We start from the raw sequence: 16,687 nt of genomic DNA, 5'->3' as shown, positions 1-16,687 counted from the left end.
TCCTTCACAGTGACCATCAAGCCATACGCAGGAGACTGAGGGAACAGGGTCATAGATTGGTTTGATGCGGTCTGCTGTATGCAATACAGTATGCAAAAACAGCCCTCCTACTGTCATGGCCGACTGGTAGAGTGTGTCTGAGGGAAGCATTTAGCGTGTAGCGTGTCCTTAACATGTCCTTAGCGTGTACATCCTCACCTGTGTCTCCTGCACCTTCCTCAGCAAACTCGTATGTTCTTCATCAGTCATGTTGAACGCCTGAGAGGAAGAAGAGGTTATAAACTTGTATGTTCTTCATCTGTCATGTTTGGACGCCTGAGAGGAAGAAGAGGTTAGAGCTTCTCTGGCCTGGATGGACAGAAAATGTCTGTGGTCTGTGCGAGCTTTTCAATGTATTGAGTTTTTTGTGTGTGTATAATTCACCATTTGTGTGTGTGTGTGTGTGTGTGTGTGTGTGTGTGTGTGTGTGTGTGTGTGTGTGTGTTTGTGTGTGTATGTGTCCGTGTGTGTGTGTGTGTGTGTGTGTGTGTGTGTGTGTGTGTGTGTTTGTGTGTGTATGTGTCCGTGTGTCCGTGTGTGTGTGTGTGTGTGTGTGTGTGTGTGTGTGTGTGTGTGTGCGTGTGTGTGTATATGTGTGTGTCTGTGTGTGTGTGTGTGTGTGTGTGTGTGTCTCGAGTTCACCTGCTGAATGTAGTGATAGAGCTGGTCGTCGGTGTGGATCGCTTTGGTAGCTGGTTTGCCATGCCTGTGTGCAACAGTGTACAGCAGCTCCTTATACAGGGGCTTCAACTGTAGGAACAAACGACAGAGAGAAAGAGAGAGAGAGAGAGAGATGGAGAGAGAGAGAGATGGAGAGATCTCACTATCACCCAGATTAAACAACATTTAATTATGTCAATTATGTAATTCAAAGTATCTATTCATACAGCTTTCCAACACAACGCAACACTGTAACTGCAATTACTGAAAAGTCTAGCAACTAATTTGCAATTATTTGTCCACCAAAAACAAATCAGTGAGGAGACTCGATTTATGAAAATACTGTTGTTATTTTAGGGTTACAAAAACAGAGAGATGCTATTGGCTGAGAAATGAACCAATGGGAAGGTCACCTCCTGCTCCTTGTGGCGCCGTGCAGCCTCCTCGGGATTCTCCGTCTCCTTAAAGTCCTGTGGAGAACAACATGCTTATGATCGGCTCCCTTTAGAACAACGATAAACAATAAACAATACATTAGCACTGTAAGATATAGTAAATCAACCAAATAAGAAAATCAACCAATAATAAACATTATCCGAGGATCAATTACAGTAAAATAACTAACTGAAAATAAAGAAATGCTCTATAATAATATAATATAACTACCAATAATAATGATATTTTAAAAGATACCATATATCACCTCTATGACAGTGCTCCACTGTAAGCATGTGTTGTGCAATAAGGTTACACAATATATGGTATTACAAAATGACTGCAGAAACAGTCAGTGCATTCAGAGCCAACAAACGGCAAACAGAAACCAGAGGATAGGTTCCCTTTAGTAGGCTAATGTATGGTTCCACGAGAACCAGAGGATAGGTTCCCTTTAGTAGGCTAATGTATGGTTCCACAAGAACCAGAGGATAGGTTCCCTTTAGTAGGCTAATGTATGGCTCCATGAGAACCAGATAATAGGTTCCCTTTAGTAGGCTAATGTATGGCTCCATGAAAACCAGAGGATAGGTTCCCTTTAGTAGGCTAATGTATGGTTCCATGAGAACCAGTGGATAGGTTCCCTTTAGTAGGCTAATGTATGGCTCCATGACAACCAGAGGATAGGTTCCCTTTGGTACTGTAAGGTTCCATGAGAACCATAGTACTGTATGGTTAGTAATGATGGGTAATCCATCATTATCAGAGAGAGAGAGAGAACTGACCTTCTTGTCCTTTATCTTCCTGGTTTGCGCCAGTTTACGAGCAGGAGAACCCTGTGGGGAATAGAACATAGATGTGCCTCACCTTCACTACTATGGCAACAGAGAGGAGAGGAAGAGAGAGAGGAGAAGAAGATACTGGAAATGTACCTGTCTGCGGCGGGTCTTGGTGAGTCCTGGGTCTGCACCATGTCCCTGTTTGAGCAATGAAAAGGAACTGACATATTAATTCAGTGATCTATGCCCTCTCCCTAAAACACACTTACATTATGATTACACACACACACACAGACACACACACACACGCGCACACACGCGCACGCACACACACACGCACGAACACACAACGCACACACACACACAGCATGAGGGACAGACCAGAACATTGTCTATAACCAACACTTTTACACAGGAACATAGGCTTGATGGAGCCAACATCAGTATATGTATACCTCACCGCAGTAGGGTGCAGTAAATGGAAGCTTTTGATAGCGCACACCACCAACGAAAAACTAGGGTGACAAGATGTCCTCTTTGAGTCCTTAAAAATCGTCCAGGAATTAATTTGTTTTTTGAGATTCAAACGTGTTTACAGTAAATTTGTGTTTCTCTCTGTCGTTCACAAATGAGTTCAAAATAGCCTTTTGAGGCAGTGTTTTCTCTGGTGTCCTCTTTTTCACAAACCAAAAAGAGGACACAATCAGGTCACCCTAGAAAAACAGAAAACCACCAGGACAAACCACTCAAGGGTGTAGGCTACTCTGGAACCATCCGTAGGTCACTAATTTGTGCGTTATTTACATTTGATTACATTTCAGATGATGGTGCTTGTTGGTTTCCTGTAGTATAGCGTTTTTTTTTCTTTATTTATTTTTCTATGTCCGTATATTGGAGGGGACATTATATTTGAATATTGGGGGGGACATGTTCCCCTCAATGTCTATGGTGACTACGGCCCTATATATACCAGTATACATTTATATATATACAGTATATATATATATATATATATAGAGAGAGAGAGAGAGAGAGAGAGAGAGAGAGAGAGAATGGCTGCTGACACAGTCTCATAGGAATCTGGCTCTAATTTGAGATGACAGAATGTAACCTAACTGCTTATGGTGCTAAACTGAGGAATACACAGATGACTAAAGTATACTGAAGGCTTTTCACCTAATCGGACATAACAAGGTATCAGTATAGTGTGTTACATTTGAGGAAGGTCAACTCATGAGTGGATCTATGACATACCTTCATGCATCTTTTCCAAAATGTCACAATTATAATTGTATATATTTGTATGTATTTATAATTATATATTTATATTAAAACTTGTTGCTAAAAACAGAGTGTCACTGCATGACCTCATATTGTATCTGTGGTCCACAGTCAAGCTCATGAAATAATACATTAAAAGAACATTCAGTTAAGAAGATAGAAGTACAACTAGATTGGTGAATATGCTATCTTGATGGAGTTTTCAAACAAAGTAGTGGATTTGTAACACTACAGTTGTCCAGGCAGGTTTAAAGCCCTTGTTTCAATGCAATTTGTCAAGTGCCTCTTCATGTTGAATAGATATGGCATGACATACTCCTCTCCTCGGTTCAGAGGCACGGGTGTCCTAACATAGCACAAACGCCACAGGGCTTACATATGAGTGCAGGAAAAACACGGAACAGATGTAAATGCAAATGCATGGCCACCGCTGAGTTGTACCAGGCCACTTCCTTGTTGGAGGCCATCTGAACTAGCCATCACAACATCACAGAGCAGCGTATCAGAGAAACATGGCTTTTCCAACGAGGCGGTAAGGCCTTGAGGAGCTGACTATGACCTGGCTCAGAGTAAGGCCACCTGCTACAGGTGGGACACACCATCCACCTGTCCCAACCCATCAGCGCTTAAATGTCTGAAATGAAGCGAAACTGAAATTGCCAAGCTGTCCCGTTCAATAACAGAATGTCTTTCTTAAGTCCTTTTTTTTTAACAGGCACTGAGACCAAACATGATTCTAACGTATCACAAATACAGCATACAGTGCCATGGTGTGATTTTAATGCTATTGATGGTAGTGTGGTGTGTAACGCTTTCTTGGTGATACCACTTGAAATGATTTGACAAAAAACAAGCAAGAACTGCTATCTTAACACCCCCCCCCCCCACACACACACACACACACACAATTGTCATAAAATGTTAGTCTACTTGTCGTTTGATGGCCACAATTGACACCTCCATGCTGTGAACTTGCCTGCTCAGGAGGGCGGAGAAGTGCATCGCTGTTTGTGGTCTCTCCATCCTCTGCTGGCACCATGCTGGAGCCAACGACGCGCAGTCCTCACACACAGTCCCGCTGTCCAGCAAACTCCAGCAAGATCAGCTCTGATGATGTATCACCACTGGCGCTGATGGATAAACCCCACGCAATGGTGAATAGGACAGAGTAAGTAGACTCACCTGCTAGACGGACAATGGACAGCGAGGAGCGAGTCCGAAAGTGTCTCTGGGCTTTGCAATCTTCTGATGTCGTCTGAGAAAGCTTTCCTCCAACACTGAGGCTCTGGCAGATGGGGTGTGGGTGGAGGAAGTCAGCACTTCCTGTGGAAATACATGAACCTGTGACTTGCAACTGTTTTTTCTTTCACGTCAGTGTGCAGTCATGCAGTCATTGACCCACACAAACCCGTTGTGTGCGCTTGATGACTCCGGGACATCATCACAATTACTGCAGTTTTCCAGCCGCTATTAAGAAATACAATGTTGCCATAAATAGTGATCTGCCTTACCACTTCCTGTTCAAAATGTTGAGCCTGTAGACGTGCAACTGCGTCTTGTGCTTTAGTGCTGTCTTGCGCGCCTGAGGTGCAACGCTATCTCTCTCCCATCTTTTTCTTCTCTTTTTTCAGTTTTGCTGAGCATCTCTCATCTGAGCATCTCTCATCTGAGCATCTCTCATCTGAGTATCTCTCATTGCTTCAGTCTCCCATGTTGTGACTCCAGCTCAGTCTTTGCTTCAGACCCTCGCAGAACAAACACTCTGGCATGGAGGGATCGATCGAGCAGTCCGAGATAAGGCCTCCACTCTGTTTGCACACTACTTCATTCTGCCTGGTTGTTTTCATTGGTTTTGTCGCACATGATTGGCTGCAGAGAGGCCGTGGATGTAAATCTGATTAATGCTTCATTTGCATCCCAAGAGTGGCTGCATGATAGTTGCGCAGATCTAGTCCAGATCTGGCCCTTATCAGGTTGAGGCGGATGAAGTTTAACATCAACATAAGGCATAATCTCTGTGGGTGTTTCTCCGAAATAATTTGAAAATCACGTCACCAGACAGACTGAGACTCACAGAAGAAACATTTAGCATGGAAGCACAGCCACCCTAAAAGAGAGGGAGACAAATTAAATATTTCATCACCACAGTACAGGGACAAAGCCCTAACTGTTTAATATATTCAAGCTGTCCTTGAATCTAAAATATTACTAAAATTTGAATGGAAGAAAGTAACAACATATTAAGATATGGATTGTAAGAAAACATTTCAATAAGTTTCAAACAGGTTGGACCAATTTGGCAGGGTAATAACCATTGCTGTTTTGAACTTGTGGGCTATGGGAATTCCATCAGATCAATGTTCAAATTTGTGTCTGATGCATTTCAACAATTACTTTGATACCAACTAGCCTGGGAATACCCATATGACTGGGAATACCCATGGACATGTATTTCTTTGGAATTGAGTAAACAACTGCAATTAAAACCTTCATTTACAAGATCGCTACACTTTTGAAATTATTTGGTACGAGTTTAATGTACCAATTTAAGTTTAATTTCACTGCTAGTTACTCCCCTGCTGGAAGTCTTAAGTCAATTAACCTCTTTTAGACCCACTTCCAGTTGTACAGTTGTGAAGGTCTGGGTGTTCCCAGGCTAGATGCCAACTTACTCTGGGTAACCTATCAATGCTATCAAGACAAAATGCTCTCTGAGGTAACAGCCCAGGCAAAATGTACTGTGAAGTTCTGGTAAAATTGTGCATGGTAATCAACTCGGTCAGTGCTTGAATCTTCAGTTATTTTCCTGGGAGGCCTGACTGAGACATTAGGGTGTGAATTTATAAAGCAGAATTTGAGATTGGCTGTTGGCTCCTCTTACTTTGAGGTTGAACTAACTAATTTATTAATAAACCTCCATACAGGGGAAATCCCTGTATAAAACCTGTAAAACCTGACACACAATTCAATTTGCATAGGCCACTTAGGCTATCAATTTGCTATACTGTCCTACAAAGGCAAAATACCTTAACTTGCCAAAGTGTGAAACTGTGAAAAAATACTTTAAAGTTTATTTGTTGTCAAGCCAAATGTATTATAGGTAGAAAAATGGAAATCTGGCAATTACCTGTTTTAATAAAGATAATGTGTGTACATAAAAAAATATTGGGCTCAAACTTGACCTTTGACCCTTATTTGGAAGTTACTGTAGCCTGTAACCTACTCTGCCTATTATTTGCCAACAAAGAGTTGTGCCAAGGCAAAATGCAGTAACTTCCATATTACTTTACACAGGAAAATTGGCTTAATGAAACCAACAATCAGGCTATCTGATTATGTTGGGCAAAGAGAGCCAGACAAAGGAAGACAGAGAGGGAGAGGGAGAGGGAGGAAGAGACCGGGCTAAAACTGTTGCTGAAATGACATAAAACATTTGATGGTAATCTGGCTTCAGTTTCAGGTGACAGAACATAACCTCACTGCCTTTAGAGAACTACACAAATTACTAAAGTGTACTGTAGCATAACGTCTCTGACTGATGGCTATATATTCAAGTCAATGGACACAGACACGACAGGCCTATACTAGATAGCAGTAGGCCTATACTTTGAAGAAGCATTCCTCTGATTTTAGGCATAGGCCTACCTTCATGAATTTCTTCCTACAAGTGTCAGCGTTTTACATGTAATAATTACATTCATTAAGACATGTTGCTTAAACAGGGACTTGCTTGTTAACTTGGTCAGAAATGTATATATATTTCGATGTTATGCGTAGTCTGCTTCGATGTTTTAGTATAACGGGAACATTCGGGAAACATCCACAATGTTAGCTAACCTATGATGTCATATGGTGGGTGTGACTTCGTGCCGGAAGTGCAGGTGCATTTAGCGTTTCACGTTCCTTGGTTTGAGATCAAAACAGTCCATCCATCGACCACTTACTGCGACATATGCACTGAAGATTCTTGTTTCCGGAGCTCGACATTTGGGCACCAAACCATGGCCCTAAATAAGAATAGCTCAGAGTCTGGTGGCGTCATCATAAACAACAGCGAAAGGTAACGGGAATATACTGTTGGAAACCATAACTCGTGAGGATGGGCATTCATTGAAGCTAACGTCAGACTTTGCTAGCTAGCGTCTGTTAACTTTCTAACCTAGCCTGTAAAATAGCTAGCAATACCAAGCTAACGGTTCTCTCAGCATCCATCTAGCAGACTATAATGTGGAGGATCTGAGTGGTTAGCTTTACCATTTTCTTTTCTTCAATGAATTAGGACACTGCAAACAAACTGTAACTTATCACTTTTTTTTTATCATGGCCGATGTAACCGCTTAAACATTAACTGATGGCTTGCTAACGCTGGGCAAAGGTAGCCAGTTTGGGAACTACCAATATAGAATCTGCCATATCAAGAATGCACTTTGCTTATTCATTGTGACCAAGTGCGACTGTCTCCAGCTATTCACACATTGAGCAGTGTCAGTCGGGACTCGGGAGCCTGATATAGAATGTTTTATTCGTTATCAAAATTCACAAGCTACATCATGTAACGTTAAGTCATGTCCTATGATTTCGTCAAGATACACTGAATATTAGTAGTAAACCTATTACAGGTGCCTTTTGTAACTAGCCTGTCAGCCAATGATGGTGTGCCTGTCATTTAAGCTTCTTAGCTGCATTTTGCTAGAATCCTTTTAGGTGCCGTAGATAGTTGGCTTGTGTAAGGTTAAGAACATCAGTGTAGATACTGTTATTTAAACAAATATCCATCACGAGTGTCATATGGTCATGTGTTTGTGTTAGTCATGGGTTAAATCACAACCAGAAAAAAACACTATATGGCTGCTAGTCAATTTCATCTAGCCTAGTTATGTTACCTAGTTTTAGACATTAGACATAAATCCTATTATTTGGTAAATGCTATGCAGTAGCCTAGGAAAGTTCCAGAGCCTAATGTTGTACACGTTTCATTGGAAAGACTGATTATTGCAAAACAAAAACATAATATTTATTTTAGCTTTTATTTGGCACGTTCCTTACTGAACATGAATAATTGGCCCAGGACTAATTTGATTTTGTTCCCTAAATATGTGTGTTTATATTTTTAGTGTCTTGATGAGCTATGAGAATGTGGAGCTGGCTTTTTGTGAAGCAGACCGTCTCCCTGATGCCTTCAAGAAAAGCAGGAAGGGAAGTGTCTACCTTACCCCATACAGGGTACGTTAATGAGGCACTTACAGTAGCCTCATTTGCAGCTGTCTATATCAGTTCTTCTTTCCTTCATCAAACACACTCACACACACACACACACACACACACACACACAAGCACATATGCATCAGCCCCACACATGAACTTGTCCACTTAACTTTGCCTACATAACACACACACACACACACAGTTTGTCAGAGTCCCTGTTTGTGTTGTGCGTTAGGTAATCTTCTTGGCGAAGGGGAAAGAGGCCTTGCAGTCGTTTATGATGCCCTTCTATCTGATGAAAGGCTGTGAGGTCAAACAGCCTGTACTGGGGGCCAACTACATCAAGGGGACAGTCAGCGCAGAACCAGGGGGTGAGAAACACACACACACACACACACTCTCTATATCATACTGTATGCACCAAAACTAGCTTACATATGCACAAAAACATATTTTTTGCACTCGCTTGTGAATGAATACCCACATATACTGTATATTCACTCAGAAATAAACAAACACACATGGCCACACATTCACATATGTAGGCCTGTACCTGGTGGAATGGGCAGACACACTGACCACACACTCAGTCACTTCACGCAAGAGGTAAAGGCAGAAATGATCAATTTCCTGTAAAAATGCTACTTCATTTAAACTACATAACAGAAAGCTGAGCAGTATAGTTTCAACCACAACACATCATATTACTTCACACCTTCACACCTGTGAGAGTTGCCACTGTTGCTCCTGGTACACGGGTTCAGGCATAATGGCCTTTTCTGAAAACATGTTCACCAGAGGGGAATTTTCCTAGATGCGATTTCCCGGCAACACTGAGGTTGGTGAAATACCGGCGTGCCAGAGCAGGTGCTAGACTGTGCTGGGGAAGCTTTTTCACAGTGACCCACATAAAGGCCAGGGCTTTCATACGTGTCCTTATTTATGGGTCCATAGAGTCAAATACAGTATGTCCAAATTCTCACACTCCTCTGCGTCTCCCTTTCTGTTCAGGGTGTGTGTTTAAAAAAAAGCTCTCAGACTGAGTCAACCGCTATTCCAGTGACCGACCATGTGGCTTCAGGAGGAGGAGGAGGGGGAGGAGGAGGAGGAGGAGGAGGAGGAGGAGGAGGAGGAGGGGGGGAGGCATCATTTTTTAAGCTCAGACAGACATCACTTCAAATGTCAATCAACATTTTGCCTCGGCAGCACTGGAGGGAGGGGTGTCATTTTTAAAGCTCAAATATAGTCCATATTGCCTTTTTGGCCAAATTTGGAACCGTGACTTGTCATTGTTACCCACATCGTATTCATTATGTCGCTAGAGACCATATGATGGCAACAATCATGTGGACTCCCTCTCAGTTGCAGTGGTTGCCGTTTGCACACCCAAGTTCAAGTTTAGAAATTACCACACAAAGGAACCCTTCAAACACTTCATCATAAAAACTAATAGAATGAGTACAATATCAACAGATGCACTGTATCATGGTCAGTTCCCTGTGTCTGCCTGTGTTCTGTTTTTTTTTTTTTTTTTTTTTTTTATATCTGGGTTCGATTTGTTTGGTCTTCTGCAGGAGGCTGGGAAGGCACTGCCACCTTCAAGCTGATCTTCTCTGCAGGCGGAGCCATTGAGTTCGGCCAGCACATGCTGCATGTTGCCGCCCAGGGTAGGAGGGCCATGGACACTTTTTCCTCTGAACGTTTGTTTGTTTGTTTGTTTCCTGTCTTCCCTGTGAAGCTTATTGGCCCAGTTGTGCACAAGACAATCAGCTTCTTGACGAAGCCCACTCTTTTTTTTTCATAAGATGATGGAAGACAAGAGTACTTTGTATGTTTGTTGTGGTTTGGATATACTGCCACCTGCTGAATTCTGTAGGTACTACAGCATGTTGGAGGACACTGCAGTGACTTGTGTATTGGGTTAGCTGGGTTAGCTGGGTTAGGGTTGTGTGGGTTAGGATGGCTCAAAATCAGCTGACGACTAATGCAGGTCAGGGGGCGTATTCACAAAGCTTGTACCACTAGGAGTACTCTTAAACCACACTAAACGTTTTTGCTAGGAGTTTTCTCTTAACTTATTCACAAAGCCACTCAGACCTACTCTCAGTAAGGAAAAATGACAACTCCTAAGATAAGAGAAGAGCTCTGTTGCTATGGTTGACGTCATTCCTCATGCACAAGCTTGTTTGAAGTGACCCCCTTCATTGGCTGATGATTATAACGCGGGAATGATGACAAAAACCTCCCCTACGGTGATGAGTGACTGGGGGGTATTCCAAGTACATGGTTTAGTGACAAACCTGAGTAAGTTAACTCAGAGTAAGTGGTAAACCTCCTAATAGAAGAGCTGTATGGCTTCATTCTCCTGACTAAACAATGCCATAGGGCTCTTGTTGTAGGAGGTTTACCACTTACTCTGAGTTAACTTACCCAGGTTTTCCACTAAACCATGTACTTGGAATACCTCCCAGGATGAGAGGAGGATTTTTTGTGAAGTCTTAGTGAGTTATGAGTCCTCTCAACTTCTTTTAAGCTATCCCAGACTTAGGTGCTCCTTTTGGGGCTAAAATGCTTTGTGAATTACCGGTACTCTTAGAAAAAAAATGAGGAGTCCTAAAGTTACGAGTGACACGCTCATTATTTTTAGAAGTTTCTCCTAAATTCGCCAGTTAGGAGCTTCTCAGAAACTCAGAAAGAGAATTACTGTAGAATTCCAGTAATATCCAAGAAATTCCAAGAAAATTCCCTGTAAATGTAACTTTGTGTTTCCTGTGTTGACCGTGCAGCATCCAAAGGGCAGCCAGTTCTGGGCGACTTTGGAAACTGTCCCTACATGGCAGCCAATGGGGCGTGTGCTTACCCCCCTCCTCCAGCCAATGGGATGTACGCCTCTGGGCCCCCCCCTGGCTACAGTTACCCCCCAGGTACGAACACATTCCATTCCAACCCTCTCTGCCTGTGTTCCAGTCAGCTAGTTCAAAAACAAAGAATATCGTTGTTGTCTTTCATATGATTAATATTCATGTCATTCATCTTTTTTTTTTCAACAAATGGTGAATTACTTTTTTTTAGTATATTTGATTACAGTAATGCAAGTAAACATTAAGCATAGTCTGTTTGGAGACACAACAAAGACCTGCATAATCATGCACAAGTTTATATTTCATTGTTTGTCATATTTAATAATAATAATAATAATAATAACTTGGACTTATATAGCGCCTTTCATGGTACCCAAGGTCGCTTAACAATGAGGGGTGGGGGGGGGTTAGGGGTCTTGGTGAAAAGAAATGTTTTGAGGTGCTTTTTGAACATGGGCAGGGACGGGGCAGAGTGGACATGGAGTGGTACTTAAGATTTGCTGGTGGAAGTAAAAAGGGTAGTATTTGGCCTCTTGAGTGATTGTCTGACCCCACAGGTGGGTTCTATCCCAACCCCCCAGCGTTTGACGGCCCTGCCGCCTACATGCCCCCCCCGCCGTACTCCGCACCCCTGGGCCAGTCGCCACAGGGCCTGGACCTGCCCCGAACACCCGCCGGTAAGAAGCACAGCCCCCGGGCAACTTACGCACACAGCTTTTAAACGTCTTCAGACACGTACATAACAACCAAGTGTATTATTTGCAGTCATACGGCTCCCACACACCGTTGCGTGCGTTGCAGTGCTGGAGACGCGTCCCGTTCACTTTACACGGGCTCACGTCATCCGTTGCCCAACTGAATTGTGGGTCCGTTGCGTCGCGTTGAGAAGTTCACTTTTTGCTGCACCGACGGACGGCACCAGCCAATCAAATTACGGTTATACCTTAAGTCATTTGCATAGCTACCGTCGGGAACACCCACTGGCATGCGTTGACGGAACGCAACTGTGTGTGGAAGCCGTTACAAGCAGTCTTCCAAGCAGCCATTACAAGCAGTCTTCCAAGCAGCCATTACAAGCAGTCTTCCAAGCAGCCATTACAAGCAGTCTTCCAAGCAGCCATTACAAGCAGTCTTCCAAGCAGCCATTACAAGCAGTCTTCCAAGCAGCCATTACAAGCAGTCTTACGAGCAGCCATTACAAGCAGTCTTCCAAGCAGCCATTACAAGCAGTCTTACGAGCAGCCATTACAAGCAGCCATTACAAGCAATCTTACGAGCAATCTTACGAGCAGTCTTACGAGCAGTCTTACGAGCAGTAGTGTGAGCGTATCTGTGTTTTCCAGTTTGAAATCAGTGTGTGTTTCATGTGTCTCACTTATTTTATCCACTTCTGTTGCAATTCTTCCCCCTCTCCCTTCCTCTCTCTCTCTCTATCTCTATCTCTCCCCCTTTTCCTCTCTCCCTTCATCTCTCCCTTCCTCTCTCCCTCTCTCTCTCTCCCCCTTTTCCTCTCTCCATCTCTCCCTTTCTCTCCATCTCTCCCCCTTTTCCTCTCTCCATCTCTCACTTCCTCTCTCTCTCTCTCCCCCTTTTCCTCTCTCCATCTCTCCCTTCCTCTCTCCATCTCTCTCTCTCCCCCTTTTCCTCTCTCCATCTCTCCCTTCCCCTCTCTCTCTCTCCCTTCGTCTCTCTCTCTCCCTTTTCCTCTCTCCATCTCTCACTTCCTCTCTCTCTCTCCCCCTTTTCCTCTCTCCACCTCTCCCTTCCTCTCTCCATCTCTCTCTCTCCCCCTTTTCCCCTCTCTCTCTCTCCCTTCCTCTCTCTCTCTCTCTCTCTCTCCCTTTTCTTCTCTCTGTAGCTGAGGCTAAGGCAGCGGAGGCGGCGGCCAGTTCTAACACCGTGTCTCCATCTCATGTGTATCTGCCAGAGGTGAGCAATAACACACACACACACACACACACACACACACACACACACACACACACACACACACCACACACACACACACACACACACACACACAGCTCATGTGTATCTGCCAGAGGTGAGCAATAAGCCCATCACTACTCACACTCAACACCCACTGGCCCTCCCCTCCTCTCCTTCTCTCTCCTCTTCCCTCCTCTCCTTCTCTCTCCTCTTCTCTCCTCTTCTCTCCCCTTCTCTCCTTCTCTCTCCTCTTCTCTTCCCTCCTCTCCTTCTCTATTCTCTTCTCTTCCCTCCTCTCCTTCTCTCTCCTCTTCTCTTCCCTCCTCTCCTTCTCTATCCTCTTCTCTTCCCTCCTCTCCTTCTCTCTCCTCTTCTCTTCCCTCCTCTCCTTCTCTATTCTCTTCTCTTCCCTCCTCTCCTTCTCTATTCCGCCCTTCTCTCCTCTCTTCTCCTCTCCTCTCTCCTCCTCCTCCTCCTGCCTGTTTCTCCTCCCATCTTCTCCTCTGCGTCTTCTCTCCTCATCTGCCCTCCACACACATCACAAGCCAAGCAGTCGCACGCACGCACACACACACACATCACAAGCCAAGCAGTCGCACGCACGCACACACACACACACACACATCACAAGCCAAGCAGTCGCACGCACGCACGCACGCACACACATCACCATCCAAGCAAAGCAGTCTCACACGCACACGCACACACGCAAACACACACACACGCACACACGCAAACACACACACACACACGCACACACGCAAACACACACACACACACACACACACACACACACACATACACATCACAAGCCAAGCCAAGCAAAGCAGTCTCACACGCACACACACACGCAAACACACACACACGCAAACACACACACGCAAACACACACACGCACACACGCAAACACACACACGCACACACGCAAACACACACACACACACGCAAACACACACACGCAAACACACACACACACACACAAACAAACAGTTCTGGAACATTTTTCAGGCTTTCTGCCAGTGCCTGCATAAATTGATAGCAAATGGTGTTGGTCAAAATGGCTACCCGAGTACTCAGTGATTCATGCTGTTCTGTCATGCTACTCTGTTACCTTCCTAATGTCTGGCCTTGTTTGCAGAGGCAGGGAAGATGTCTAAGATGTTATCTATCTATAACTTAAGTAGGAGCTCAATCACGTGACATAAATGCAGTCAGGACTTGGGCCTGTGGTATGCTAACTGAGACTAAGCTAATCCTTACCCTGAAATGGGTCAGGCCCAGGTAGTCATGGAGCCACGGATCTGTTTCAGGCGCTGCTGAGTGCTCAGGTGTTACTCAGGTAAAAGTGAGGTCATTAACCAGACACTTGCAGTGTGCTGAAACGATATCCATTAACCTGAGACCACAAAGGCTGGAAATCAGGGCCGAAGGATGGAAGATTATTAATAAATAGCCTAGCCTAAATGACAAAGCAAATAGCCTAGTAGTATAATGAGATACACTACGGACTGATGCAGTGTCTTTGCAACTTGTTTTACATAATCTGTATGAAGACACATAACCTATGTTTGTAAATAGGAGAAACAATTCAATTTGATTTAGGCTACAATGAAAAGTTACATTTATTTACATGTTGACAATGAATGTTTTTTGTTGTTGTTGGTGGCGTATTGCATCACTTAGTTACAATGCACAATTATTCTCTTGTGATTGAGAGCTGTAGATGTGCATTTCAAAACATTGCGATGTGAAATTCCACAAAAAGCGGCTTAGGATTGTTTATGCATAGGTCTTAGTGACTTAGGAGTCCTTCGAAGTATATTTTTGGGGCTTTTTTTTGCCCTTTATTCAGATAGGATAGTGAAGAGACTGACTGGTAGCAAGTGGTGAAGAGACTGACTGGTAGCAAGTGGGAGAGCCAGATTGGGTGAGATTGGGAAATGACCCGGGTCAGATGCTAACCCAGATCCCCGTGGGCCCTTGGACGTCAGATGCTAACCCAGATCCCTGTGGGCCCGAATGTGTTACGGCCGCTGCAGTCAGTTGCGTCACAGCGCCCCCTTGCTAGTTTTGATTATGATGTCATACGTTTTTATTTTACGCAGTCTCTCAGTTTTATTTTTATTTTTATTTTACGCAGTCTCTCAGTTTGTTTTTATTTTTGTCTTCTGTCTTCTGGCACTTTTCCTCTACGTACTGCATACTGCATACTGCATACTGCATGCACATAGTACAGCACACTGTACTCCTACTACCATACGTATCACTCCTCTGCATACGTATCACTCCGCTGCATACGTATCACTCCTCTGCATACGTATCACTCCTCTGCTAGAGTCCCTCTCGAGGTCCATGGACTGGTCCGCGGCAGCTGAGGATAAAGATGTAAGGGGCAGCCGTGGCCTACTAGTTAGCGCTTCGGACTTGTAACCGGAGGGTTGCCGGTTCGAACCCCGACCAGTAGGCACGGCTGAAGTGCCCTTGAGCAAGGCACCTAACCCCTCACTGCTCCCCGAGCGCCGCTGTTGTTGCAGGCAGCTGACTGTGTGTTCACTGTGTGCTGAGTGTGTTTCACTAATTCACGAATTGGGATAAATGCAGAGACCAAATTTCCTCACGGGATCAAAAGAGTATTTATACTTATACTTAATGGATGTGGATGTTAGAGTGTGTTGTGTAAGTGGAGCTAGGTAAAACAGTCAATGTGTGTGTTTTTTTCCTCTTCTTATTATTTTTATTTATATTATTTCTCCAGGACAAGCCTCCCCCCTACTCCCCACCTGAGGACAAGAAGAACCAGTAGAGGAGACCTGAGCCACGGTCACTTCCTGACCAGCCCAGTCCAGCCAGCACCCTCCCTCCCTCCTCGACCTCTTCACTTTCTCCTTCCTCTCCTCTCTCTCTCTCTCCCCTCAGGCCAGAGTCTGTCATCCCTCTCTCCCTCCCTCCCTCTCACCTTTCCCTCTTCCCTCGCTTTCTTTTCGCATCTCTCTTTCTTCTCATCCAGACTTCTCTTCAAGCTTCACTGGTGCCACGCCTCCTCCTCCCCATCTCGTGATTTGGAATCTGGAACTAATGAGACTGGAATTCCGCCGTTGCTGTGGCAACGATGCAGAAAATAAAGATGGCGGTGGTTGTAGCTAGCTAGTCTGGTTGTGGAGCCAGAGACCAGATAGAGAGGGCTAGGCAGATGTCACCATGTCTGAATGACCGGTGGCCTGACCGCCTGGCTTGCTGTTGGTGAATGTACACGACGAGAATTTTATTTCATTTTAATTCTTTTCATTTCATTTCATTCATTTTATTCTGGCTGCTTTGTACCAGATCAAAATTAACCTGGAGCAACACTAAACCAGCTATATTCAGTATTGTCATACTGTTTGTGAATCGTTTGTCCATTTTGTATGTATGTATTGTTAGGAGTTCTTGGGGATTGCCGTCTGGGACCAATGCACTAATGCATAGTAAAAGGCCAGTGTTGATTTATTGTCGTCAGAT

At 44.2% G+C, this 16,687-nt stretch overlaps 2 protein-coding genes across 2 annotated transcripts in view; one reads left to right on the top strand and one right to left on the bottom strand.

Moving 5' to 3' along the window:
• unc13d (unc-13 homolog D (C. elegans)) overlaps positions 1-4,598 on the bottom strand; it is a 50,760-nt gene extending 46,162 nt beyond the window's left edge. The window contains exons 1-7 of the mRNA XM_076266961.1: positions 4,171-4,598; positions 2,067-2,111; positions 1,920-1,970; positions 1,113-1,169; positions 682-789; positions 199-258; positions 1-35 (exon numbers count right to left, since the gene is read on the bottom strand). The exon at positions 1-35 is cut by the window's left edge and continues 32 nt beyond it. Coding sequence (XP_076123076.1) covers positions 1-35; positions 199-258; positions 682-789; positions 1,113-1,169; positions 1,920-1,970; positions 2,067-2,111; positions 4,171-4,233 — 419 coding nt within the window. The 5' untranslated portion in view covers positions 4,234-4,598. The remainder of the gene's footprint in view (positions 36-198; positions 259-681; positions 790-1,112; positions 1,170-1,919; positions 1,971-2,066; positions 2,112-4,170) is intronic.
• Positions 4,599-7,090: 2,492 nt separating this feature from the next.
• On the top strand, positions 7,091-16,555 carry wbp2 (WW domain binding protein 2). The gene is made up of 8 exons (XM_076266960.1): positions 7,091-7,254; positions 8,309-8,417; positions 8,635-8,770; positions 9,974-10,066; positions 11,186-11,323; positions 11,818-11,937; positions 13,119-13,189; positions 15,945-16,555. The coding sequence occupies exons 1-8, from the start codon at positions 7,196-7,198 to the stop codon at positions 15,990-15,992; spliced, it is 774 nt and encodes a 257-aa protein (XP_076123075.1). The 5' UTR covers positions 7,091-7,195; the 3' UTR covers positions 15,993-16,555.
• The last annotated feature ends 132 nt before the right edge of the window (positions 16,556-16,687 follow it).

Source organism: Alosa pseudoharengus, unplaced genomic scaffold (assembly GCF_046254945.1).
Source record: "Alosa pseudoharengus isolate Yale_2024_CS ecotype anadromous, Long Island Sound unplaced genomic scaffold, YU_APseudo_1.1 YU_APseudo_1.1_scf_4, whole genome shotgun sequence".
NCBI lineage: Eukaryota > Metazoa > Chordata > Actinopteri > Clupeiformes > Clupeidae > Alosa > Alosa pseudoharengus.
The sequence above is the reverse complement of the archived record's forward strand: the minus strand, read 5'-3'. Positions and strand labels throughout refer to the sequence as shown.

Excerpts from the sequence above, each read along its gene's own strand:
- wbp2 (XM_076266960.1), top strand. The coding sequence starts at position 7,196 with ATGGCCCTAAATAAGAATAGCTCAGAGTCTGGTGGCGTCATCATAAAC. Across the intron at positions 7,255-8,308 it reads ATCATAAACAACAGCGAAAG|TGTCTTGATGAGCTATGAGA; the intron begins GTAACGGGAATA and ends TTATATTTTTAG. Across the intron at positions 13,190-15,944 it reads CTCATGTGTATCTGCCAGAG|GACAAGCCTCCCCCCTACTC; the intron begins GTGAGCAATAAC and ends TTATTTCTCCAG.